A 27,463-nucleotide genomic window follows, 5' to 3' on the forward strand; every position below is an offset into this window, starting at 1 on the left:
ATTCTACTCACATTTATCCCCTCGAGGCGGAAAACGCCTTCCCGTCGCATTCCCACTGGAGCCCAGGCCTCTGCTAAGCTGACGGCTGGTGGCTGCGGCTGGAACCAAGAACGAGCCTGGGTCTACAGCCAGGGCCGGGTCGAGTAAGCGAACCAGGCCAAGTTCTGGCTCTGGCGCTGCTCTACGACCAGGGTAGGCCCTGGGGCAGGGAATGGGAGGAGGATGAGGGAAATAATAATAATAATATCTTTTATTGTCATTGCACGTCAGTGCAACGAGATTTAGTATGCAGCTCCAACCGATGAAAAAGAAAAGTAAAATAAATAAATATGCAAAGCCGTGCGTCTGAACGCGCCGCCATATTTTGATGGAGGTAGGGTCTCTACCCCCCCTCCCTCTCTGCCCCTCTCCACCACCCTCCCCCTCTCTACTCCCCTCCCTCTCTACTCCCCTCCCTCTCTACTCCCCTCCCTCTCTACTCCCCTCCCTCTCTACTCCCTCTCTCCACCCTCCCCCTCTCTCCACCCTCCCTCTCTACTCCCCTCCCTCTCTACTCCCTCTCCACCGCCCTCTCCCTCTCTCCACCCTCCCCCTCTCTCCACCCTCCCTCTCTCTCCACCCTCCCCCTCTCTCCACCCTCCCTCTCTACTCCCCTCCCTCTCTACCCCTCTCCCTCTCTACTGCCCTCCCCCTCTCTCCACCCCCTCTCTCTACTCCCCTCCCTCTCTACTCGCCTCCCTCTCTACTCCCTCTCCACCGCCCTCCCCCTCTCTCCACCCTCCCCCTTTCTCCACCCTCCCTCTCTCCACCCTCCATCTCTACTCCCCTCCCTCTCTACTCCCCTCCCTCTCCCTCTCTGCCCCCTCCCTCTCTACCCCCCTCCCTATCCCTCTCTGCCCCCCACAACCCCCCCCTGTTGGGGGACGGGACCCAACGGGTCCCACTTGGTCTAGTGTCTATTAATTTTGTGTATTTTTTAACATATACACATTTAAAAATCTATTTCCTGTGCAAGATGCCAACCTTTTATAATTTTATCAGAACCCATATAAAAGGCTGCTTTGTAGAGCATAAGGTTGAAGTAAGAATATTTGAAGAGAAGAAGCCACAACAGTATCTTTGTCTAATCAGACCATATACATAACCTTTGTCCATTTTGAAGTTTACTTTGAGGATGCCCTGGTTATGAATTTGCTCTATATTATCACTGTTTTGTTTCATCAGATTGGATCAAAAAAGAACGAAAGTGAAGAAGAAAACTAGTAACCCGCAGTTTGATGAAACATTCTACTTTGAAGTAAGTAACTGTAAAGAAGGTCTGCATGGTGTCTTCATTGTTGATATAATTAATAGTTTTGAACAAAAGCAATATTCTGCATAAAACGTAATGTAGCTGAATTATATTGTTTGATCTCAAACACAGTTAATTAAAACATTTCAGGTAACTCGAAACAGCAGTTACACCAAGAAATCTCATTTCCAAGTGGAGGAGGAAAATATTGAAAAACTGGAAATCAGGTAATAAAATAAAAAGAAGCAACCACAAAGTAGCCATAAAATCACTGTCATCTAAACCGAATTGGGAACCTTTAACAACCCGATGCAAGGATAGGATTATGTAATTGGTGGTAGTTGACATTACCCTTAAATGGGACAACTTCACACGGAGCAAATGCTAATTTGTTAATGTTAATTTGTGCTAGTCTGCTGTTGGCTTTACGCAAAATTTGCAATAGTGTGAAATTGCTGTATTTTTTCAGTGCAGATTAAATGAAATAGCAACTGATTTTTGGGGTTGTAATTACAAAACCGAGAAACATTTTTGTTTAGATTGTTTATGATGGGTTTTTTACTTCACTGGCAATCACTTTTCATCAGATTGGAGATTAAGGTCTTAAAAAAAACCGGAACATTTGTCTTTGCCTTTCTTTTCCCTCTCTAAATTCCACCTATTTTCTTTAGTTTTTAATTATATTCATGTATTTTTTGTTTACCATCTTCTTGCTGTTCATTCTCCTTTATAGTTAAGGCAATATGCCCAGTTTCTCTTATCATGCCAGTAACTTATTGAGCAGTTTTGAGTTGGAAGGATACAGGGATCAACTTCCTGTTATTTCAAGATCAGGACCAATGTTTCTTGTATCACATGGAGGGATTAAGGCTGTGGTGAAAGATTGGGAGAGAGACATAGGAGAGTAGGAGAGATGGGTAGGTGGAGGGTTGGGGAAGGGATGTGTGAAGTAGGCCACTGGCTGGCATGGCTAAAATCACAATACAATACAATACAATACAATACAATACAATACAATACCATTTATTGTCATTTGAGCCTCAGTGAGGCTCAAACGAAATTCCGTTTCCACAGCCATACAAACAAAGACAATTTCCTACAGACATACACACAATTTAATTCACACAAACATTGAACCCACTGTGATGGAAGGCAAAGTCTTTTCTCTCCCCTGTTCTCCATTTCTCTCCCGATGTCCAAGCCCCAGGCGGGCGATGATAAGTCCCACGGCCATTTTAGGCCGTGCCGGGCGATTTACGGCCCTGCTCCCGGTCTAAAAGTCACAATGTTGGAGCCCCCGGCGGGCGCTTGAATGTCCCACGGCCATGAAGCCGTGCCGGGCGATGTACGTCCCCGCTCCGGGTCGTTCCAACCCCGCGACACGGGCTGGAGAAGTCGTGTTGCGGGAGCTCCGGGAAGCGGCCTCTCCCCCCGGACCCGCGAGCTCCCGATGTCCCAGTCCACCGGACCTGCGGCTGCGTTGCTGGAGCCTCCGAGCCCCAGGAGTCGAGTCGCAGCAGCGAGTCACCACCGCTCCCCTCGCTCCGAGGCCGGCCAGCCCCACGATGATGAGTAGTCCGCAGCTCCGCAGTCTCCCGAGCCCCCGGGTCGTTCAGGTTGGAGGCCGCTCCACGGTGTTAGGCCCCAACGACAACGGAGACCTGACAGGGAAAAGGTCGGGTCTCCAGGACAGGGAAGAGATTTTAAACAGTTTCCCCCTCCCCCGCCCCCCACATATACACATTTAAAACCAGTATTAAAAAAACACCAACACTACATTTAACTAGACAAAAAATAAAAAAAAGACAGACAGGCTGTAGGGGCCGCTGCAACGGGTGAGTCGCGCCGCCAACAATCGGTGATCTCAATGTCAAAAGAAAGAGGATGATTAGAAATATATTTACCTAGAAGGGAGTTGACTTCAGGAATACTTGCAGCTTACTGAGTAACGGCATTCCTCACTTTACAAGAGGGATCTGTACCGGGAAAATATTTTGATAAGCAACATTTTTGTGAGTTGAAAAAAAATGGGTTTAATGCACATGATAAAATGGGTTTAATGCACTCTTGAGAATTTTGGTATATTATATCTCTTTGAACGGAGTATAATGCACTTATTATTTTAGCAAAAAGTTACTTTGTAAATCAGAGATGCACACCAAAGAGTGAATGGCATTTTATTGAAATTCATAAACTTGAGTGTTCTTATGTCAAGAAACATCTTTATATTTGTGTATGATTGTTCAGTGGTGATTAGTGACTCCTCTGCCTGATCCTTTGCTCTAATGAAGTGACCAGTTCTCCAGATCCAAACTTGAGGAATAAAATATCAAATAAAGATTTCATTCTTTATGATGACCATCCAAAAACAGTGCTCTTTTTGCAATGGTCAAATCTCTGTTAAAGATCAAAATATCAAAAGCTGTGGATATGTTTTAGTGCTTTGTTTAAGGTTATCAATATCCCTCTTCTTTCTGACTATCCCTTTCATGCTGTCGAATGGCGTTCAGTATCAGTGAGGTAAGATGGTCGATTGTTGAATAATCAATTGCTGCATGTTTTTCTGTGATCAACTTTCTTTTTATGATGCAGGTGTTTTGTTAACTGCACGTAAAAAAGGCTGGATTTTTTTATTTTATCTCATTTGCTGTCTAGTGGAATATGATATTTGGAGCTAATAGTTTGCTATGTTGTGCAAAGCTCTGTTCCAAACCCTAACTTTCTTTCTTCCTTCCTTCCCCACCACTGGAATATTCTGCCCAAATACATTATTTGAACTCATTAAGCATTTTATGTCTATATTTGCTTCCTCCAATGACTGTCTTCCCAGAATATTTAATATACAGTGGCCTATCAATTCTGTGCCAGCTCCTAACAGAGCAATGACAGCAGAACCTTTCCCCTATTCTTATCATGTATTTTGGGCCATCTCCAGAGAAACCTATCTGGTTGTGACAAACCAACTAAGGAGGTAGAGTACAAAGCACTTGTCTGCCCACTGTTGGAATATTGCCAGATAATATGGGACCCTCACCAGAATAATAACATTGACACCCTTAACAAGGTTCAGAGGCAAGCAGCCCAGTTCGTCTATAACAACTACTCAAGACAGTCAAGTGTTTCCGATATATTGGCTGGGTCGGTGGAGTCAAGACAGACCAAAGCCCGCTTATGTACTGTCTACAAGGAGACTCATGGCATCATCCCCAGTAACATATCTCACCTCATTCAATCCAATACCAAGAAATCTACAAGATAGTCCTCAGGTCACTTTATTTATACTAGAATTAAAGCAAACAAAAATAGCTTTCTACAGGCACTGTATCCATGCACTATCCCAGAGTGGAACATCCTTCCTGACACCACCAGATGTGCACCAACCTTGTCACTCTTCAAGTCACAGCTCGACAACTTGGACATGGATCATTTCACCAAACTTGCCCACATAAAAATCTGAATAACCCTTTTGCAACCAGTGCCCATGCGAGCATAACCTGCACAAGATAGCCCAGCTGTTGGCGGTTGTGCAGTAGCAAGCAGAAGCAGAATGTAGCCTTGCAAATAAATCCATTTCATGTCCCTATTTAATTCTCTCTCGAAAGGATTCCGTTCCCACCAGCCCACTTGGCATCCAGCGCCTAGAGCAAACCTAGTGCTGGAGGAACACAGCAGGTTTAAGCAGCAAATGTGGAAGGAAAAGAGAAAACGTTGTGGTCTTATTTCCCTCCACAGATACTGACTGACCCACTGAGTTCCTCCAGAACCTTGTGTTTTGCTCAGGATTTCTTCACCTGCAGTCTCTTGTGTACTCCAAATTTATTTTTTGTTGCAATTAGGGAGTTCATTAACCTGTCAGGTCTATTCTGGCACTCAGAACAATAACATTCTTCCCACCTTACCGCTGTTAACTATTCCCTCACATCTCTCCCTCCCTCCCTCCACCTTGAGCAATTTTAAATGAACAATAAGCACAGAGATGATTACATCCCATATGCAAATTGTACAATGTAAAGAATTGTTGGCTCATCATGATTTGATGAGATTAAGATTTCACGCATCAAGCTGCGTAGTAGCTTTGCTTGCCGCCTGTGTAAAACATTAACTAATCTGTTTTTAAAATGCTGTGTGTAATTTTAATAGTTATTTTCTTGTGGATTCCCAGTATTTCTTTTATAATTAAAACTGCTGGAACAAAATAAAACATCTGCAATCTTTTGTGTCGTCATACATTAAGATTTCACTGTCTTATGTTCTGGCCATCTGAATAGGCTGTACTTCACCAAAGGCTCCGTGGGCTTTACTTGCCAGATTTGCAGTTTTTTATTTGCAGAACATTTAACTCAGAAACATATTGCACTTGGTTTAATTTGCTGGATGCTTGGTGCTTCAATGGATCATTTTATGCTTCTGGGTAAAAGCAGGTGCCAGCATTAATTTGCTCCCCATATATAAAAATGCGTTTGAGTAAAGAGTAAAAATTGCTGGTCTGACTCAGCAGATCAGGTCACACCAATCGTAAAATAAACGGATTTTAGATTTTAGATCAAAGACAATTGTTCAGAACTTAGTTTGAGCAGCAGAGAGATGAATAGCAATTCAGCTGATAGGGTGAAACCGAGGGGCTAAGCTGTAGATTAAATCATCTGATTCATACATTAATGAGATCAGTAAGAGAGAATGTAAAAGATGAAAAAATGCAAAGATAGAGCAAATGACCAGCAGGTCAAATTGTGCTAATGGAGTGGAAAAGCTGAAGTAATATTACTAATGAATGATTTGCAGCAGAACTAATCAGTTCTGATAGTGAGCAAGAGAGTCGACAGAAGTTGTTGAATTTGAAATTGTGTCCAGGTTGACTACAGCTTGCAGTTATTCTGACTACTGTGTTGTCAAAGTATTTTTTATGTTAACGATTTGCAGTTCCTTGTTATTGCACACAGCTATTAATTGAATTGAGAAGCCTTGTGAATGCCTTGCTGTGTGTTGCAATTGGTATTGTGATATTAATTTTGGTAATGTGATCCTACAAGATAATACAGCGTGTCACAAGACACCTAAAAACTGTTGGAATTGATGTCATTTTTTTCATTTCTAAAAAAAATCCATGCAAAATAAACTGATCTTGTTTTTTTGTTTTTAGAGTTGATCTGTGGAATAGTGAAAACCTGGTGCAGGATATCTTCCTTGGTGAAATTAAGGTTCCTGTAAAAATCTTAAGGAATGATAATGGTCATCGAGCTTGGTAAGAGTTATGGAAACCCTAGATAACACATGGAAGAATCTAACAAAAATGAAGTCATAAGGTCATAAGGAATAGGAGTAGACTTAGGCCATTTGGCCCACCAAGTCTAGTCCTTTGAAGGGTTATGAGGTTCTATTGCAGCTTCTGTTACTATACAAGGTCCTGGTTTCTACAATTTTATTTCTTATGAACCTTCCTAAATTACACATTGTTTTGGAATAAAAGCATAAAATCATGAGGTGGACGTTGTGGGGGAGGATACCAAAAATTCTTACCATTCACTATTTTGGGCAACAATAAGAAAAGGTTGTAAATGTGTGGCTACAACATATTGTGCTTTGTTCCTTGATTAAAATATTCAAATTGTGACAAAGCACAGCTTCTGGAAGATAGTTGAGATCCTAATGCATAGAATTGAGTCCAATTTATTCAGAGGAAAACTGTTGCGTTGTTCCTCTGTGCTTGATTTATTTCTACTGTTTCTTCCTTCCTAACTCTCTTACAGTGAGAAATCTGTGGAAGCCAATATTCATAAACTAGTCAATGAATAAATTACAAGGTGAAAATGCATGCAAAACTTGTGCCATTGGTTTATTACAATCAATTGCAAATACTTTTAATGTCACCTTTACATCTGTGTGGAAACGTTATGTGCGAATGATTGGGCTTCTCCAGTGTGTTTTGGTTTAGCTGTATTTTAGTCATTGAAGAACGTTGTGAAAAGCATCCGTACCCAATTTTCAGGAAATTAAAGCTACCCTTTCAGGAAAATGATATGACCTTGAAATTCTTTCACATGGCAAAGTGTTTTGGAGCTGGTTGAAGTTTTTCAAAAGGATTCTTGGTATTCCAGAAGACCATTTCTGAATTTTTTGTTCCATGCAATTGATATGCATGGAGAACACAACAGTGTCAAATGGCATGTATTGTTTGAAAAGCATGCAAAATTGGTCAGTGAGATTTGAAATGTGCAAAACTGACCCATGCCCTTAATGAAATAACCTTATTCAAGGACTTGTCTGTCAGGCATGTTATCACTAGTTGGTCTACTGAATTGGCAGATAATCCTCTCATCCACTTCAGCTGTCCTTTAAATTGTTTGCCCCCTGGGTCACCTCATCCTACATTGAAGTCATATTCACATTTTCTGGAAAATACTGGTCATATCAATATTTATCCATAGTTCAAGACGATGGGTCAGTTTATTACCAATAGTTGCTTATGAAGAAGTAATTAATTTTATTATTTGATTTCTTACATATTATTGAGAATCAAACTAGAAACCTATGCAATCCATTTATATTTGGAATCTGCAGGATCTTTATAATTTGAGAAAAAATTAGTTATTCAGATCTAGTACAGAAATGGCCCCTTCAGCCCACCATGTCCATGCTAACTTTTTGCCCATTGACACGAATTCCATTTGCCCAACTGAAGTAATTATCCTTTATTCCGTACCTATTTATGTTTCTCTTAAACCCATCTCTTAAACACAATGATAGTATCTGATCGTACCACCATATCTGGCAATGAGTTCCAGATATCAACTACTTTATCTGTATTGGGTTGAAAAGTTGCCCTCTTATCTTATACCTATACCCTTGTGTTTCTGAAACCCCTATAACGCAAAAAAAAATCAAGCTGGAAAGGGTGCTTAGAAGAGTTAAGAGACTATTGCCAAGAGTTGAGCGCAATTTAAAGGCAACTGGCCAAGGGTATGAAGAACATGGAGACCGGTGTCATAAATCAAAACAGAATGGAAGCATACATGATTCTGATTTGGTCTACATTTTGATTTAGTGAAATACCTTGGTTGTACCAGCAGTCTCGAGTTTGTAATCAATTTGACTGGAAATCTGTTGCTTTCATGATAATGTTATCCAGCAACATATTTGATTATTCAGTTCCTACATAGGCAGATTAGGCATATGTGTAGTTAAATGAAGCCCAGACATGAAATACATTTCCTCAAATTACTGCAGATCAGAATAAATCTTCACTTTGTAATGGGCAATTTTGCATGAATTTATTCAGGAATGTGTGAATAAATCTAATACAAACCTAACTTCCAAGTGTGAAACCAAGTGTGTCCCACATTCTTTTATTTCCTTTCTCCTGTACCCACCTATTTATTTACACTGTGTGTGTGTGTGTGTGTATATACAAGAACTTTAAAATATGCTCGATGTTAAATGATGTTAAACGCAACTACAGCTGCGTCCGCTGGACTGGAGGGCGGCAGCTTCGACCGCCCCGGGCCGCGGAGTTTGAACCAGCCCGTTTGCGGAGCTCGGATTCAGCTGCGGGACCTGCTCACCATCACCCGGCGGGGTCACAACATCGGAGGCCTGGATTGCCTCAGCGCAGAGGGAGAGCAAGGAGGGAAGAGACAATGACTTTGGGACTTTAAACTGTGTTGAGTGTTTGTTTCAAATCCTCACGAGGGAGGAGAATAGATGACTAGGCCATGGTTGACAATCCAAGCACTATCTGTATAAAACGAAATAAATATCATTCCCTTTAAAGCATATACTTCCTGTGTTTTCCAATATTAATGGGTTCTTGGCATTATTAATAATCAGTCAGTTACAGGTTGTGTATGGTATATTTGCATTAGTGTCAAAATTCAACATAAAACAATGTGTACACTCTTACTGTGCAGGTACTTATTACAACCAAAAGAAAATGGGAACAAGCCTGCAAAATGTGAAGACTTGGGTTCACTTCGCCTATCCATATCCTATAATGAAGACTGTGTCCTTCCATCTCAGTACTACAGTTTACTTAATGACCTGCTGCTAAAGTCATCTGATGTAAAGGTAATGAGTTACTGGGGGAAGTCAAATCTTTTTGCTTGTGTTCGATGTGATGCAGCTTTGTCGTATCCACGCATTCTAACACAGAAAATAGTTTAAGCTCATTATAATGGAAATTCTCGATAATAAAGACATGGTCTACTTATTGACCTGGGTCTCAACAAGATGTTATCTTAACTATTCTAACATGCTTAGGGAAGGTCAAATACTGAATTTTGCAATTTAATAGTGGTAGTGGGAGTAGGGAAGGAAAGATAGGGTTTGGAAACAAGGATGAGAATGTTTTAATTGAGGCATAGTTTAAACAAAAGCCAGTGTAAATCAGCAACCAATATTGACAACTGAATAAGACTTGTGTAATCTAATCATTCCAGTGGTCAAGAGCAATCTTTTTTTAATGAAATGTTTAATCTTGCTCTCATAATAAGGTTCCCTTGAAATGTGTAACACTGCATACCAAGAATATGCACAATTTAAGTGATCAGTCAGATCAAATCAGTCTGAAATTATTTTTTTCTCTTTTCAAGCCTGTATCTGCCTCAGCTGTCCATATCCTGGGTGAAGTGTGCAAAGGAAAGCAAGAAGCTGTGTTACCACTCGTGCGCTTATTGTTACATCATAAGAAGCTGGTTCCTTTCCTTCATGCTTTAGCTGAATTAGATCTCCAGCAAACACAGTAAGTCTGTCATTTGGGTCTCTGGATCCCATATTTTTGTGCCTTATGTTGAATGAAGCATAAAGTTGCTTAATCACTTGATCTGATAAAGTATATATGTTTTTAAAATCATTTGTTTCTGAGGAATCAGTCTGAAGAAGGGTCCTGAGCCGAAATGTCACCCATCCTTTTTCTCCAGAGATGTTGCCTGACCCGCTGTGTCATGCCAGAACTTTGTGTAACCATGTAATGGGCCAGATTTCCAAATAGAGCAACAGTTGCAATTGATTCGGGAGTACTTGCTGCCAAATAAAGCTCTTTTTATTCTACCCAAACATTGCACTCTGATCATATTCTCTTAAGGCATACTATGCAATATGACATTTTTCTGTTCCACTTCAATTCTTTTTGCCTCAATAAATAAGGTTCCCAATTTGTGTAGTATTTATCCAGTGAACAACTTTTTGGATGAAACTACTGTACGATTCCCATAGGTTTTCTTGCTGAAGTGGATGTATAATACTCCTAAACCCAAGTCTATTTTCTTTTAAATGAACTCCTTCCTTTGTTAATGAACTCTTAAATTTCTTTAGTTTCTCTTAACTTTTATTTGATCGAGCTGATAATTAAATTTTAACCAAATGTGCAAAACCTCAGAAATATAAATGGTCGACACATGCTATATGTGCGGATTATGTACCGCATGATACATTACTAGGTTACCTAGAACGTGAACTTTTGTCAAAAGCAAGGGGGACTGGAGAAAAAAGATATACCTAAAGTGTGGAATAGTGCAACTGAGGATTGAAATCTAGCCTGTTTGAAGTTTTAACGAACACTATATATATATATATATAATCCAACCTGTACGAATTGGCATCAACACTTCCTCCTCGATAACCATCAGCACAGGAACACTTCAAGGCTGCATGCTCAGCCCCCTGCTCTACTCACTATATTCATGACCGTGTAGCCGGACACAGATCCAACTCCATCTTCAAATTTGCCGACGACACCACCATTATTGAATTACAGTGCCCACCATAATGTTTGGGACAAAGACCCATCATTTATTTATTTGCCTCTGTACCCCAGAATTTGGGATTTGTAATAGAAAAAATCACATGTGGTTAAAGTGCACATTGTCAGATTTTAATAAAGGCAATTTTTATACATTTTGGTTTCACCATGTAGAAATTACAGCAGTGTTTATACGTAGTCCCACCCATTTCAGGGTACCATAATATTTGGGACAGCAATGTCACATAAATGAAAGTAGTCATGTTTAGTATTTTGTTGCATATCCTTTGCATGAAATGACTGCTTGAAGTCTGCGATTCATGGACACCACCAGTTGCTGGGTGTCTTCTCTGGTGATGCTCATCAATGTATCATCATTGAAGATAAGTGAACCAGTACCTTCAGCAGCCATACATGCCCAGGCCATAACACCCCCACCACAGTTTCACAGATGCGGTGCTATATTTAAGAGGGAGTTAGATGTGGCCCTTGTGGCTAAAGGGATCAGGGGGTATGGAGAGAAGGCAGGTACGGGATACTGCGTTGGATGATCAGCCATGATCATATTGAATGGCGGTGCAGGCTCGAAGGGCCTACTCCTGCACCTATTTTCTATGTATCTATGCTCTGCCAGGCCTGTATTGCAGCCATCTTTAGCTTCTGCTTGTTTTGGGGTCTAGTCCCCTTCAGTTTTCGCATATAAAACGCATGCTCAATTGGGTTCAGATCGGGTGATTGAATTGGCCACTCAAGAATTGACCATTATTTTGCTTTGAAGAACTCCTTTGTTGCTTTAACAGTATGTTTGGAATCATTGTCTTGCTGTAGAATGAACCGCCGGCCAATGAGTTTTGAGGCATTTGTTTGAACTTGAGCTGATAGGATGTGTCTATACACTTCAGAATTCATTATTGCTACTACCATCAGTAGTTGTATCATCAATGAAGATAAGTGAACCAGTACCTTCAGCAGCCATACATGCCCAGGCCATAACACCCCCATCACAGTTTCACAGATGCGGTGGTATGCTTTGGATCTTGGGCAGTTCTATCTCTACTCCATACTTTGTTCTTGCCATCACCCTGACATAAGTTAATCTTCATCTCATCTATCCACAACATTTTTCAGGAACTGTGATTGATCTTTTAAGTACTTCTTGGCAAACTGTAACCTGGCCATCCTATTTTGGCGGCCAACCAGTGATTTGCATCTTGCAGTGTAGCCTCTGTATTTCTGTTCATGAAGTCTTCTGAGGACAGTGGTTATTGACAAATCCACACCTGACTCCTGAAGAGTGTTTCTGATCTGTTGGAAAGGTGTGGATTTTTCTTTATTATAGAGAGAATTCTTCTGCCATCAGCTGTGGAGTCTTCCTTGGCCTGCCAGTCCCTTTGCGGTTAGTAAGCTCACCAGTGCTCTCTTTCTTCTTAATGATGTTCCAAACAGTTGATTTTGGTAAGCCTAATGTTTGGCAGATATCTCTAACAATTTTATTATTGTTTCAGTCTCATAATGGCTTATTTGACTTTAATTGGCACAACTTTTGTTCCTCGTGTTGATAAACAGCAATAAAAGTTTCCTAGGTGCTGAGAGCTCTCTTATACCTGCATTAAGGAGCCGTTTATTACACACCAGCGCAATTACAAACGCCTGTGAAGCCATGTGTCCCAAACATTATGGTGCTCTGAAATGGGGGGAGTATGTATAAACACAGCTGTCATTTCTACATGATGAAAACAAATTGTATAAAAATGGCCTTTATTAAAATCTGACAATGTGCACTTTAACCACGTGATCTTTTCCATTACAAATCTCAAATTGTGGAGTACAGAGGCAAATAAATAAATGTCCCAAATATTATGGAGGGCACTGTACTGATGACAATGGGTCAGAATATAGGGGGGTGATCGATCGACTGACCAAATGGTGCCAGAACAATAATCTTGCTCTCAACGTCAATAAAACCAAGGAACTGATTGTGGACTTTGGAAGAGGAAGGTCAAGGATCCACAAACCTGCCTTCATCGACGGGAGAGTCGGAGAGAATCAAATACTTCAAATTCCTGGGAATGCATATCTCTGAAGATCTGTCCTAGACCCGAAACATTGATGCAACCATAGAGAAAGCCCATCAACGCATCTACATCCTTAAAGAAGCTTGAGGAGATTTGGTATGTCAACAAATACCCTCTTTAACGTTTAGTAGTGTGCAGCAGAAAATACATTGACTGGTTGCATCACGGCATGCTTCTGCAATTCGACAGTCTAGGAATGAAGAAGATTGCAAAAAATGGTGACCACTGCCCAGTCTGTCATGTGTACTGACCTCATCATCATCGAAGGGATCTTCAGGAGTCGCTGCCTCAAAGAAGCAGCCAGCATCATCAGAAACCTACATCACTCTGGCAACACTCATTTCACTGCTGCCATCGGGAAGAAGGTATAAGAGCCTGAAAACTGCAATGTCCAGATTCAGGATCAGCTTCTTTCCTACAAAAATCAAGCGATTAAACACTACAACCTCCAAATAAGCTCCAAACTACATAGACTTAGAGGCATTGTTTTTGTCTTTACACCATTATTGTTTTTATTTATCTATTAGTTTATTGTGCTGTTTACAGAGTACCATGTTTACATATCTGTTGTGCTGCTGCAAATAAGAATGAGTCATAGAGTTGTACAATGTGGAAACAGGCCTTTTGGCAAAACTTGCTCACACCAACCAACTTGCCCCATCTACACTAGTACCACCTGCCCACACTTGGCCCATAACCCTTTAAACATATCTTATCCATGTACCTGTCCAAATGAATCTTAAATGTTATGATGGTACCTGCCTCAACTACCTCCTCTAGCAGCTTGTTACATGTACCCACCATCCTTTGTGTAAAAAGAAGACCCCTCAGGTTACTATTAAATCTTTACCCCCTCATCTTAAACCTATGTCCTTTGGTGCTTGATTCTCTTACTCCGGGTATGAGAATCTGTACATTTACCCAATCTATTCCTCTCATGATTTTGTACACCAGTATAAGATCATGCTTCTTCCTCCTGCACTCCAAGGAATAAAGTACTACCCTGCTCAACCTCTCTCGCTCAGGCCCTCGTGTCATGGCAACATCCTTGTAAATCTTCTCTGCACCCTTTCCAGCTTGTCAACATCTTTCCTATAACATGGTAACCAAAACAATTTCCTTGTTCTGTTTTGAGACATATAACAATAAAATACTTGACTCTTGGGTAATGAACGAATTTTAGGTGATTCTGCTGTAATGCTATTGGTGCACTCTTAAGAAAACTTCAGTTATAGAAAATAACGTTTTAAAAGTAATTGTGTCAATAAGGGAAAGGTTAGGGGCTAGAGAATGTGAGATTTACAATAACAAAGTAACTTTCTCCTGCAGGATTTTCAAAAATAATGGTGTTTTTAATCACTGAAGTTTTTAATTGAGTTACTGCAATCTATAAGTACTAAAGTCTAAATTTGACCTTGTATATATTAGAATATCACTAGAGTGTCAATAGAAGTGATTGCTTGTCAATTTAATGACCACTGGCAGTGAAAGAAGTAGCTATGTTCTTCAGAGACAACAGTGTCTGATTACTGCAGGGAGGTTATCTGGAAACAGTTTTACTCCAGACAGATTTTTTTTCTGCTTGCTAGTTTCCAAAGTAACGTAAATAGTTCTCTAGTTCCCAATCAAAATTGCGTTATAACCAATTTGGTCTACATAATGCAAATAGTGTTCTCTTATTCACATTATTCCAATTCACATTATGGAAACATGATATAGCAGAGCAACCTGTACATCCGTTTGACCTCAAGTGACAGTTGAATATAATCCATTCGAAGGGTTCCCAACCTGGGGTAAATTTACCCCTAGGGGGCAAATTTCGCCTACCCAGGGGGTAAATTTATTGATTCTAGATTTGTACATATTTTTTCTCATTGACTGAGTGTGTTTGGTTCTGGTATACCCATATCTGTTCATCATTAGTTGTTCATTAATAAGTGAAATAACATTGTTATGTGCTATTAACGTTGCCACGGGTAAACGGGACAAAAAAGGTTGAGAACTATGCTATTTGTTGCCAAATGGCAACATTTCAGTTCTGGGCCATTTTCAGAAAAAAAAATGATGTCTGAAGTAATCAAATTCTTTAATTTCTGTAGGGAAGCCAACACCATCTTCAGGGGAAACTCTCTGGCCACTCGGTGTATTGATGAAACAATGAAACTCGTTGGAAAGTATTATCTGAAAGTGACACTGAAGCCTATTTTAGATGAAGTAAGATGCAAGTTATATTATTTTTGGCATGTGTATTATTTTCCTTCACCATTAACATGTTTACAAGTTTGTATTTGATCCAAATTTTCAGTAAACAGTAAATTGAGTAAAATATATTGGTATTTGTCACCCTGTGCAATTGCTGAATATACGATACGATAGAACATTATTTATCCCAGGAGGGAAATTGATCTGCGAACAATCATAAAACACATGAAACATTAAATTAAATTGATGAGTGGAAAGGATTAAGGATGTGCAAATGTTAGGGGAGAGGGGAGTGGAGTCTGACTACCTCATGACAGAAAGGGAAGGAGTTGTACAGTTTGATAGCCACAGGGAAGAAGGATCTCCTGTGGCGTTCTTTACTGCATCTGCATGGAACCAGGCTGTTGCTGAAGCAAAGAAGCAATGGGGAAGATGATGGCACTGTCTACCGCTGATTGGTAGAACATTTGCAGCATATTTCTGCAGACGTTGAAGGAGCAGAGCCTTCTCAAACTGTACAACCGGCTCTGTCCTGTCTTGTGCAGAGCCTCTGCGTTCTTAGACCAGTCCAGTTTACTGTTCAGGTACACTCCAAGGTATTTGTACTCCTTGGTAAACTGCACATCCACACCATTGATGGAGAGAGGGGCCAGGGATGTTCCTCTCCTCCTAAAGTCCACCGCTAACTCCTTAGCCTTGTCGGTGTTGAGCTGCTGGTGATCAAAATCTATTCGCAACTTCACTGCTCTCAGAAAAGTAACCTCAGCTTTTACTTTCTCTCTCATCCTCACTGTCTCCTATTTTCTCTTTTACACTCTTATCTTTCCTCATAAGTTCCATATGCATGCTAAGCCAAGCTAGATCTAGCTGCCCAGTATCGCTGTAAACTACTGACATGTGTCTCTGTTTGATCACATCCATTGTGGGGCTGGGCACAAATATCCTTTCATTGAATTTGGAGAAGACTAGACTAGGACTTGCCTAAGCTGGCTCCCATTTTGGTTTTGCTGTGTAATTTTCAAATTCTTCCATGATGATGCCTCTCCCTATCTGTATAATTTCCTCCATCCTTATAAAGTTGAAATATCTGCATTGCACCAAATCCATTCTCTAGCATCTCAGTTTTTAGCTGCCTCCCCACCTACATACATCACTATTCCTATGTAAAATTCAGCTTCTCTTTCTCAAAGTCTCCTTTGATCAGCCATTGATTTGTGGCTTGGCATCAAAATATGTTTGATAGCTCTGCTGCAAAGCGCAATATTTTGCAATGAAAGATTCTATCTAAAAGCATTATCATGTGCCCTACTTGAACTTTATCTTTTCTGCTTTTCATTTTATTTTTGCTCTATTATTGCTATCTCTTAATTAGACTCAGTTTCTTACACATTTGCATTAAAATTAGGTACAGGCTGTACCTGGGTAACTAACTGGTTAATATTTTTTACACACGCCTGTGGATGGTAAATACGCAGAAATCACCACAATGGCTATCAAATAGCCGTGTTCCATGTTACAAACATGACATTTCCGGTTTAACATTTTATATCAAAACTTTGATCAGAATAATAATATGGTTCATCAAGATATTTCCTGCAAAACATATCTTTACTTATTAGGAGGGTATGGATAGGCTGAATTTATTCTCATTGGAATGTAGGAGGTTGAGAAGTAACCTTAGAGTTTCATAACATTATCGGAAGCATAGAGAGGTTGCATGATTAGAATATTTTCCCAGAGCAAGAAAGTCTAGAACTAGAGAGCACAGATTAACTACAAGATGGAATAAATTTGAATGAGGTCTGAGGGGTACATTTTTCACACAGAGTGGTGGCTATCTGGAACAAATTGCTAGAGGAGGTGCGGGCAGATGCAACTATATTGTTTGAGTCTTTGGTCAGGCACACACATAGGAAAGGCATAGAGTCTATACAGCCTACTACAGGCAAATGTGATTGTGTGGATAGACATCACAGTCTTTATGATTCTATGTTTCTGCAGTAAAAATACCTACATCATTTAATTAATATAACTTTTAAATTGCTAATAGACTCCTTACCAGAGAATAAGTGGAATTTCTGTTTGTTTAGATTTGTGACTCCTCCAAAACCTGTGAGATTGATCCAATAAAGCTCAAGGAAGGTGATAATGTTGAGGTGAACAAGGTGCGTTGATTCATTTTTCTCGTAATTACTTTGGTAATAAATATTTTTTTTGTGAAGCTAATAATAATACACCAATAAACTAAGTTACCAAATTATCTTAATCCAAGCAGTGGCACCTGAATTAACACACTTTAATTTTTTCACCATATCAGTGAGGTGATGTGTACGAAGTTTTGCTTGCATCCAAGCCCCAATATCTGTGGTAATCTAGAACTACCCATTTCCCGTCTTTACTTTCTGTCTGACAGCTAATTCTATTGCATGTTTGTATATTATTCAAATTCCATGTGCCCTAAATGACAACAAATTGTGCCAATTCCCCATGCTCTAAGATGGGGCACGGACAGAACATTAAGAATTCAGATCAGTAATCAATAGCAATAATCTGGCAGTGTTTTCTGTAATACTAGTAGACTTTTTCATTGGGAAAAGGTTGGAAGTGAGTGGTGAGAGGAGGTGTCGCAAATTAAGCCTGCAGGCCAATTGAAATGTTACTTTTCTTTCATTCAGTTTATTTTCAATTTTGCAGGAGAACCTTCGCTATTATGTTGAAAAAGTGTTTAAAGTGATTGTGCAATCAAGTATGAGTTGTCCAACATTGATGTGTGAGGTGTTTAATTCACTACAAATATTGGCAAAGAACCAATTTCCAGGTGAGGTGTGAGGCATGATAAATAATATTTTAAACAATTCAATTGTCTTTTTAGAAAATAAGTTGGAAACCATATAAATGTACATAGGAGTCATGGTCATACAGCACAGAAGCAGCCCTTCGGCTCACTTCATCCATGCCTACCATCAAGTAACCATCTGCACATGGTGGAAAATAAATGCTCCAAGATGTTGCACCTAATTACTCTAAATTAGCTTTTCAACCAATATTTTAGTGAAGCACATCCTTCTGTCTTGAGACTTTGTTCTTTTGAGCATTCTTTTAATATACTGTGAACAAATACATTAGTTTCCTCTGGGAGAGCTTGAGGTGTTGAATGATACGGAGTCCCTGGCGTGTGTGTATATCACTGTTTAGACTGAGATCCCATAATTAATTCTGCTTGTTCAATTAATATTTCTGATAGTGTGTGTCAATTAATATTTCTCATCAAATATCAATGAATATTTCTCATAGTGGTTTGTAGTGTCATTGTAAGCAACAGCTTTCCGGTTGACCCAAAGAGAGAAAATTCAGCAAAATGGAGGGGTAGGAATTTAAAAGAGAGATGGGATGTGAAAGAAGATTTACAGGGCTATATAGCAAGAGGTGGTAGCTAGAGACAAAAAGTATAAAATATTAACCCACTTTACTGAATCTGCATTTCCAGAAGACCTTCATGTGAAGTACTCTGCTGTAAGCAGCTTTGTCTTCCTTCGATTCTTTGCAGTTGCAATTGTTTCACCTCATTGTTTCCATCTACGACCTCATCACCCAGTAAGTACCGGTAGTGTAAAATACATTTATATCGATTTCAAAATTGGGAAATTTGGAAGGGATGCAATGTGAAATACGCTGTCTGATTTGTTGTAATTTTACGTAGGATACGAACAACTTGTAATTAGACCAGCTAAAGTATGGAATAGAATTTGATTATAGCCACTTGAATCCAGTCTGGATAAGCAGCAAAGGCTTAGAATTTTTGATTATATTCAACAATTTGAAAAATTGGGAGTTCGTGGATGTCTTGTAGCGGTTCGTACGAGTAAAAAGTAACTTTATTTTTCTCATCACGAGTATTTTTTTACTCGTGGACATTTTTCACAGTATTGAAAAAACGTCACGAGTTTACCGGATTTCCCGAGTACCTACCGTTAACATTACGAGCTGCTACGAGACATCCACGAACTCCTACGGACCTGCTACGGACATTTTCCGTGTTCGAATCAGGGGAAAACTCGGGAGAACTCTTGAATTACCTCGTACGGTGGGACAGGCCCTTAAGCTGGGAGTGTTGAGGTCTTCCTTACGGAGATGGCAAAAAGATTCACTGGTTTTCAATAAACACTGATTTCATGTTAAAAACTGAATTTGTGGAAGGGAACACAAATTACATAGTTTAATGTAATTTATTTTTTTCTTTTTCTCTCCCATTGCAGGATGCTCAGACATCTCGAGTCTTGACCCTAATTTCTAAAACGATCCAAACATTGGGAAGCTGGTGCAGTTTATCGAAAAACAAATTGGTCAGCACCATTCTTGCTTTTTGCAAAGATTCAGTGTGGTTTTTATTCTCGTTTCGCTGTGTGTTGATGTAGTTTCTTTTGCTTTGCAGTCAAGCTTCAAAGAATCCTATATGTGTGATTTTTTTAAAGTGTTTCAAGAAGAAAAATGCATTGATTCAGTTAAAAAGGTGAGTTAAATAACAAACACAAATGGAGTTATGCAGTCATATAATGTAAAACATGTATTAATTGTTTTATAATTGCATAAAAAAATATTTGAATTTAAAACCATGAAAAGCTGATACCTTAACTCTTAATGTTTTATTACATTCTTGTGATCACTTTATGTATTCTGAAGTTTTGTTGGAAACAGTTACTGTATTTCATGGCAATGAAGACGCACCCCAATTTAAGTTGGTAAATTTTGAAAAAAGGATGGCGTGTCAGGATCAAGGGTTTGGTTTAGTCCAGGGGTCGGCAACATCGCCTCCGTGCCCCGGGACTGGCTACAGTTCCCAGATCGATCGCATCCTCGGCACTGGCTTCAGTTCCCAGATCCCTCGGGCGGGCCGGCAGAAGGCGCTGAGGTGGTGGCCGGTCCCGCTGTCTGGTCCCGGCAGCCGCTCGCAGCTAACCGAGCTACTTCCCTCCCTGGGCCAGACTCCCCACACACTGTGAAAGGAACTCTTACCCCCCCCCCAGCGGCGCTGTCCTTTTACAGCCACTTCCCACTTTACAGCCTCCCATCAGCTGCCAGCAATGAGGGATAGACTTGGCTAACAACCTAACCTTCGGCCTCCAGGACGCAGGTAAATTTTCGTGCCTTATTTTTGGGTGAAAATTAGCACCTTCATTGCTGGGATATACGATAGTTTGTGGTATATTTTTATTTTATGTTTGAATATAGCAAACTGTTTGAATGTGAGTCCTTTGCACAATTCCATGCAGATGCGTCATCTACATTATCTCAGACTAATTAGTTGATCATTGAATCCATTATCTACTTTAGTTGTTTGAAAACTTTAATGGATATATTTGTTTTTAGTTTATAGATGAAGTATCTTCAGTGCAAAGTAAGGAGCCCAGTGGAGTAAATGAATCAATTATTCTCAAAGAAGGGTAAGAGTTAAAGTGAATGAATGAAACCCTAGAGAAATGTTATGAAACTAAAGTGAGCATTGAATAACAGTAATGGTATAGTTTGCAAACATTGTAGCAATCCTGGAACTGTTGTCAACTGTGAGGCCAAACATTTTGACAAAAATTAGAATAAGACTATGATCACAGATCGAAGCTGAATATGAGAAAGAACTGGGATTGGATTGAGTTTTATTTTTTGATGAACTAACCAGGGAGGTTAACGAGGGCAAGACCAGAGATGAGGAACCCTGGATGACGAAGGAAAATGATATTTTGGTCAAGAGTAAGAAGGAGGCATGGGACAGGCATAGGCAGCTGGGATCGTGCATCTCTGGAGAAGTATCGGGAACTAAGGAATAAGTTAAAAAAAGGAAATCAGAATAGCAAAAAGGGGACAGGAGACAGCTCTGGCAGATAGCATCCCAAGAGATTTTATAAGCACATAAAGAGAAAAAGGATAACCAGAGAGAGAGTGGGAACCCTCAAGAATCCAAGCGGTCAACTCTGTGTGGAGCCACAAGGGATGGGCAAGATCCTCAACGAGTATTTCGCCTCTGCTTTTACTGTGGAGAAAGACAGGATGATGGGGATCTCAGGGTAGTCACTGGAAGTGTCTTGAGAGCAGTCAGTATTAGGAGGAATAGGAATACTTTGTCACATGTGACTAGGCACAGTGAGAATCTTTGCTTGCAAACACAATGTATACAAATAGCAGCCATCTACAATGCTGACAAAGTTACAAACCACGCCGGCTCCCCTTTTGCCCCCCCCCCCCAATAGTTCTCCCACTCCGGATCCCCTTTGTCCTTTGAGTTTAAATTGTACCTAATTCTTCTTCTTGAGAATACAAAGCAAAAATAGTATATATTCTTCCACATTGCAGGGAAGTCATTAAAAGAGCTCAGGGAAGAAACCGAATTCGTAAAGTACATAATTTTAAGAGGCGATGGCTCCGCTTGACCAACAGAGAGATCTCTTACCACAAGCAGTCAGGTATGCCTGTACAATTTCTTTCTTTCAACAGCATCAAGAACTTCAAGCCTTCGGTCTGAAAAAGGGTCTCGATCCAAAATGTCACCTATTCCTTTTCGCCAGAGAGGCTGTCTGACCCACTGAGTTATTCCAGCTTTTTGTGTCTATCTTAAGACTGCAAATATTTGTCTTGTTTAAGTCTAAATTCAATCCTAAAAGATTATGCTGTTATGTTTGTATGCTTGATATCAGGTTAAAATGCTTATATTTTAAATTATCTTTGCCAACTAATTTTACAGTACATATCATATGTTGACTTTCAGATTTAGTGTATATCTCCCACAGTGGAAATTGAGCAGAAATTGCAGAAGGTCAATGAATTGAAATGCCTTTAACTCGTTTATCAGGATGTGGGCATTGTTGGCCATATTTATTATCTGTCCCTAATTGCCATTAACGTGGTGATAAGTCACCTTTTGTGAAATGCTGCTGACCTTAAGTTGAAGTCATTTTGCATGGGAAGTTTCTAGTTGTAGATCAGTTTGCAGATGAGATAGAATATATTTTTTGAGGAATATATTTCTGGCTGCTCAATGGGGCAGCTGTTAGAATCACTGCCTCCAGATAGACTGATAGGCCGAATGGCCTAATTCTGCTTGTATCACTTATGATCTTATGACCTAGTTCCAAGGATGTGTAGGTTCATTGGCCACTGTTAATTACCCCTCGTGTGCAGGTGAGTGGTAGAATCTTTGGAGAGTTGAAAGCATACTGTTCGGCTTGCATCAGTGCTCATTTTTAGGCACAGTTCTGCCCATGACTGCGGTAAAAAGAAAGGAAGAGGTAGAGACAGTAGGCATTGTGGGGGAGCTGGGAAGGGGGAGGGGAAGGAGAGAGAAAGCAAGGGCTATCTAAAATTAGAGAAGTCAATGTTCATACCGCAGGGGTGTAAACTACCTAAGTGAAATATGAGGTGCTGTTCCTCCAATTTGCGCTGGGCGTCACTCTGGCCATGGAGGAGGCTCAGGACAAAGAGGGCAGATTGGGAATGGAAGGGGGAGTTGAAGTACTGAGCAACCGAGAGATCAGGTTGGTGAGTACGAACTGAGCGGAGGTGTTGGGCGGAGCGATCTCCGACCCTGCGCTTGGTCTCGCTGATGTAGAGAAGTTGACAGCGGATGCAGTAGATGAGGTTGGAGGAGGTGCATGTGAACCTTTGCCTCACCTGGAAAGACTGCTTGGGTCCTTGGATAGAGTCGAGGGGGGAGGTAAAGCGACAAGTATAAAATTTCTTGTGGTTGCAAGGGAAAGTACCCGGGGAGGGGGTGGTGTGGGTTGGATGGGACAAATTGACCAGGGAGTTAGGGAGGGAACAGTCTCTGCGGAAAGCAGAAAGGGGAGGAGATGGGAAAATGTGACCAGTGGTGGGATCCCATTGGAGGTGGCGAAAATCTCAGAGGATTATATGTTGTATGCGACGGCTGATGGGGTGGAAGGTGAGGACAAGGGGGACTCTGCTCTTGTTACGAGTGGAGAGATGGGAAGTAAGAGCGGAGCTGCGGGATATAGAGGGGACCCTGGTGAGAGCCTCATCTATAATAGAAGAGGGGAACCCCAGTTCCCTAAAGAATGAGGACATCTCCGATGCCGTGGTATGGAACACCTCATCGTGGGTGCAGATGTGGCGTAGACAGAGGACGTAGGGGATGGAGTCCTTACAGGAAGCAGGGTGGGAAGAAGTGTAGTCCAGTTAGCCATGGGAGTCAGTGGGTTTGTAGTAGATGTCGGTCAGTAGTCTGTTGCCTGCGATGGAGTGATGAGATCTAGAAACGGTAGGGAGATGTCGAAAATGGTCCAGGTGAATTTGAGTGCAGAATGGAAATTGGTGAAATAGATGAAGTCACTGAGTTCTGCATGGGTGCAGGAGGTTGCACCAATGCAGTCGTCAATATTGCAGAGATAGAGTTCGGGGATAGGGCCACGGTATGCCTCGAACAGGGATTGTTCAACGTCAAGTCGAGTCACATTTATTTATATAGCACATTTAAAAAACAACTCGTTGGCCAAAGTGCTTTACATTTGTTATAAGAATAGTATAAACAAACAAACTACATACATTTATACATATAGCCCTCGCTCAGTGGACGTCAGGAAAGGCTTGGGAGTATAGATACGTTTTTAGTCTTGACTTAAAGGAGTCGATGGAGGGGGCAGTTCTGATGGGAAGGGGGATGCTGTTCCACAGTCTAGGAGTTGCAACCGCAAAGGCGCGGTCGCCCCTAAGCTTATGCCTAGACCGTGTACCCTACAAAGAGGCAGGCATAGCTAAGGGCCCATGCACATGCCCATAGCTACGCCTTGGATTTGGAGGAAATAGGACGAGTTGTCCTTCTATACCCTCAGTCAACCTTACTTATCATCCGCAGACATTCTCATCCAAGTCATTTATATCCATTGCAAACAACATATCCAGCACTAATCCCTGGAGGACATCACTGATTACAGACTTCCAGTCAGAGAAACAACCCAGCACCACTTTCCTCTGTTTCCTACATCCAAGCTCATTTTGGATCCAGTTTTCCTAAACATCTTGGACCCTGTGTGCCCTAACTATCTGTACAAGCCTTCTGGACAGCTACATAGCTAACTTGTTCTCTGTTCGTATCAGAATGCCCAATTCTTTAGTCTAGTTCAGAGATATAGCGCGGAAACAGGCCCTTCGACCCACTGAGTATGCGCTGACCTACAATTCCCATACACTAGCACTATCCTACACACTAAGAACAATTGACAATTTTTATCGAAACCAATTAACCTATAAATCTGTACGTCTTTGTAATGTGGGAGGAATCCGGAGCTCCCGAAGAAAACGTACGTGGCCATGGGGAGAACGTACACACTCAGTACAGACAGGACCCGTAGTCAGGATCAAATTCTTTGATACTGTAACTGCAACTTTACTGCTGCGTCACCATGCCACCCATGAAATCCCTGGAAGTCAACCTTCTGTAATATTGGCTCAGTTTCTATCTCTCCACAAGCACAGTTTGATCTGCCATGCTTCACAATTTTAATATTCCTTTGTCTTCTCTCTCTATAAATTATTTAGTTGCCCTTTCAACCAAATGACTTCAATAATAGCTTGCTATGCCAATCCTCGTCTCATTCTTAGATATTCCTATTGTTCTCTCCATTCCTGCCTCCAACTTCACTGCAATTTAAAAAAGCTCTCTCTAGTTTTAGCACAAGGTCGTTGACCTGAAATGTTTATGCTGTTTCTTTTTCCAGGGCTGCTACCTGATATATTGCATGATTACAGCAATTAGGTTCTATTTGCTGCCTTCATTCTTGTGTATGTGGTTGGCAAATTATTAAAGATCAAAAAGGGTGGATAAAACTTTGTTTCATTTAGTCTGCTATTTTGGATTTAAAACCATACATATTTTCTTAATGTTGGGAAACTAAGAATGTACAAAGAGATTTAGGAGTTAATGTACTCATAACACTTAAGATCAATGAATGCTGATATTGCCAATGATGTTCACATGCCATAAACAGATTTTAAGAACACTGAGTGCTTATGCACCCAACAGAAAACAACCAGAAATAGGCCTGGAATGTTGGCCTGTATCTCAACGGGACTGGATTACTAAGGGAGGAAGTAGTGTTTTAGTTGTTCAGAACAATGATTAAACCCATCTGGAATATTATGTTGAATGTTAGATACCAAAGCATTGATTCAAAGAATTGTAGAGCATGGAAACAGACCCTTGCATCCAACTCGTCTTTGTTGAACTAGGTGCCTTCCTGTCCCATCCCCAACTCTTTTCCAGCATTCTCCCCCTTCTTACAATCAGTGTGAAGAAGGGTCCCAAGCCGAAATGTTGCCGATCCATATCCTCCAAAGATGCTGGCACTTTTTATAAATGGATAGAAGATTGGCTGAATGGCAGAAGGGGAATAAAGGGGGCTTTTTTTCTGATTGGCTACTGATGACTAGTGGTGTTCTGCTGGGGTTGGTGCTGGGTCTGCTACTTTTCACGTTGTATATTAATAATCTGGATGATAGAATTGATGGTTTTGTGGCCAAGTTTGCAGATGATACAAAGAAAGGCAGATGAGCAGGTAGTGTAGAGAAAGCAGGGAGTCTGCAGAAGGACTTTGACAGATTGGGTGAGTGGACAGAGTAGTGGCAAATGGAATACAGTGTAGCAAAGTGTGCGATCATGCATTTTAGTAGTAGGAATAAAGGCGTAGACTATTTTCTAAATGGGGAGAGGATTCAGAAACCGGAGGTGGAAGGGGACTTGGGAGTGCTGGTGCAGTAATCCCAAAAGGTTAATTTGCAGGTTGAATCAGTAGCAAGGAAGGCAAATGCAATGTTAGCTTTCATTTCGAGAGAACTAGAATATAAAAGCAGGGATGTAATGGTGAAGCTTTATAGGGCATGATGGAGAGGGTCCAGAGGAGTTTCACAAGAATGATCCCGGGGATGATAGGGTTAACGTAAGATGAGCGTTTGACGGCTCTGGGCCTGTACTCGTTGGAGTGTAGAAGGATGAGGGGAATCTTTTGAAACTTATCGAATAATGAAAGGCTTGGATAGAGTGGAATAGAGGGGATGTTTCAACTAGTGGGAGAGTCTAGGATCAGCGGGCACAGCCTCAGAATAAAAGGACAGACCATTAGTATGGAGATGAGGAATATATTTAGCCAGATGGTAGGTGATCTGTGAAATTCATTGCCACAGATGGCTGAGGTGGCCATATCTTTGGGTATTTTTTAAGTGGAGAATGATAGGTTCTTGATTAATATGGGTGTCAAAGGACACGGGGAGAAGACCGGAGAATAGAGTTGAGAGGGAAAGATAGATCAGTCATGATTGAATGGCAGTGAACACAAGGGTGTGAATGACCTAATTTCACTCCTATGTCTTATGACTATTATGCTACCTGACCTGCTGAGTTACCCTTGCATTTTGTGTTCTACTTGCCTTCCCGAGCTAGTCCCATTTATTTGCATTGGCCCCATATTTTTCTAAACCTTTCCTATCCAAATGTCTTTAAAATGTTGTAAGTGTACCAAGGTTTATCATTCTGTCTGGTAGCTTCTTCAATATACCCACTATCCTATGTGTGGAAAAACCAGCCATTTCCTTTGCCCATTTGTAAATTTAAATTTCTTCATTCAAAACTTGGCACTATAACAAGACGAGCTTTAAACTTCACTGTTGTGGTTCAATGTTCTTAAACAGACAAAAACACAAATAAAATCAGTATCAAGCAGCACAATCTTTATTTCAGCAGGCTGGTGTGGTAAAACTCTTTACAGTATGCAGATTACAGACTATACAGAGTTCTCATCCCCACTCAAAGGGGCAGTCATTAGCACATATATTTATACTCAAATAATCAACGATTCAGCAATACCTTATCTACAGAGCATAGCACAGCCTCTTGCTTAAGATTGACAGCATCTTAAGATTGACAGCTTCTTAAGATTGACAGGTTCTTCTGATAGAGGAAGGGTTAGCCATATATGGTTATATGAGAAGGCTATTTTTCTGCAGAACAAGCATTTTGGTTTTTTTCTACTTATGGCGCACATTATAATAGAACAACGGTTAGTGCCAAGAGTCTGAACCTCCTCTAAATGTTTATATTATAGAGGAGACATTCATGAAGCTGTGCTTGTTATCTCGCCTATGTTATTGGAAAAGGGTACATCA

General features: G+C 40.7%; 1 protein-coding gene across 2 annotated transcripts in view; it reads left to right on the forward strand.

Moving 5' to 3' along the window:
* The window catches only part of rasa2 (RAS p21 protein activator 2), a 169,446-nt gene that overhangs the window by 115,402 nt on the left and 26,581 nt on the right, over positions 1-27,463 (forward strand). For both annotated transcript variants that reach the window (XM_033031950.1, XM_033031949.1), the window contains exons 7-19: positions 1,225-1,297; positions 1,442-1,518; positions 6,432-6,533; positions 9,196-9,352; positions 9,877-10,025; positions 15,199-15,313; positions 17,392-17,466; positions 17,996-18,119; positions 18,789-18,895; positions 19,558-19,644; positions 19,734-19,811; positions 20,669-20,742; positions 21,647-21,756. In XM_033031950.1, coding sequence (XP_032887841.1) covers positions 1,225-1,297; positions 1,442-1,518; positions 6,432-6,533; positions 9,196-9,352; positions 9,877-10,025; positions 15,199-15,313; positions 17,392-17,466; positions 17,996-18,119; positions 18,789-18,895; positions 19,558-19,644; positions 19,734-19,811; positions 20,669-20,742; positions 21,647-21,756 — 1,328 coding nt within the window. The remainder of the gene's footprint in view (positions 1-1,224; positions 1,298-1,441; positions 1,519-6,431; positions 6,534-9,195; positions 9,353-9,876; positions 10,026-15,198; positions 15,314-17,391; positions 17,467-17,995; positions 18,120-18,788; positions 18,896-19,557; positions 19,645-19,733; positions 19,812-20,668; positions 20,743-21,646; positions 21,757-27,463) is intronic.

The sequence above is a fragment of the Amblyraja radiata genome, chromosome 13, assembly GCF_010909765.2.
Source record: "Amblyraja radiata isolate CabotCenter1 chromosome 13, sAmbRad1.1.pri, whole genome shotgun sequence".
Taxonomy (NCBI): domain Eukaryota; kingdom Metazoa; phylum Chordata; class Chondrichthyes; order Rajiformes; family Rajidae; genus Amblyraja; species Amblyraja radiata.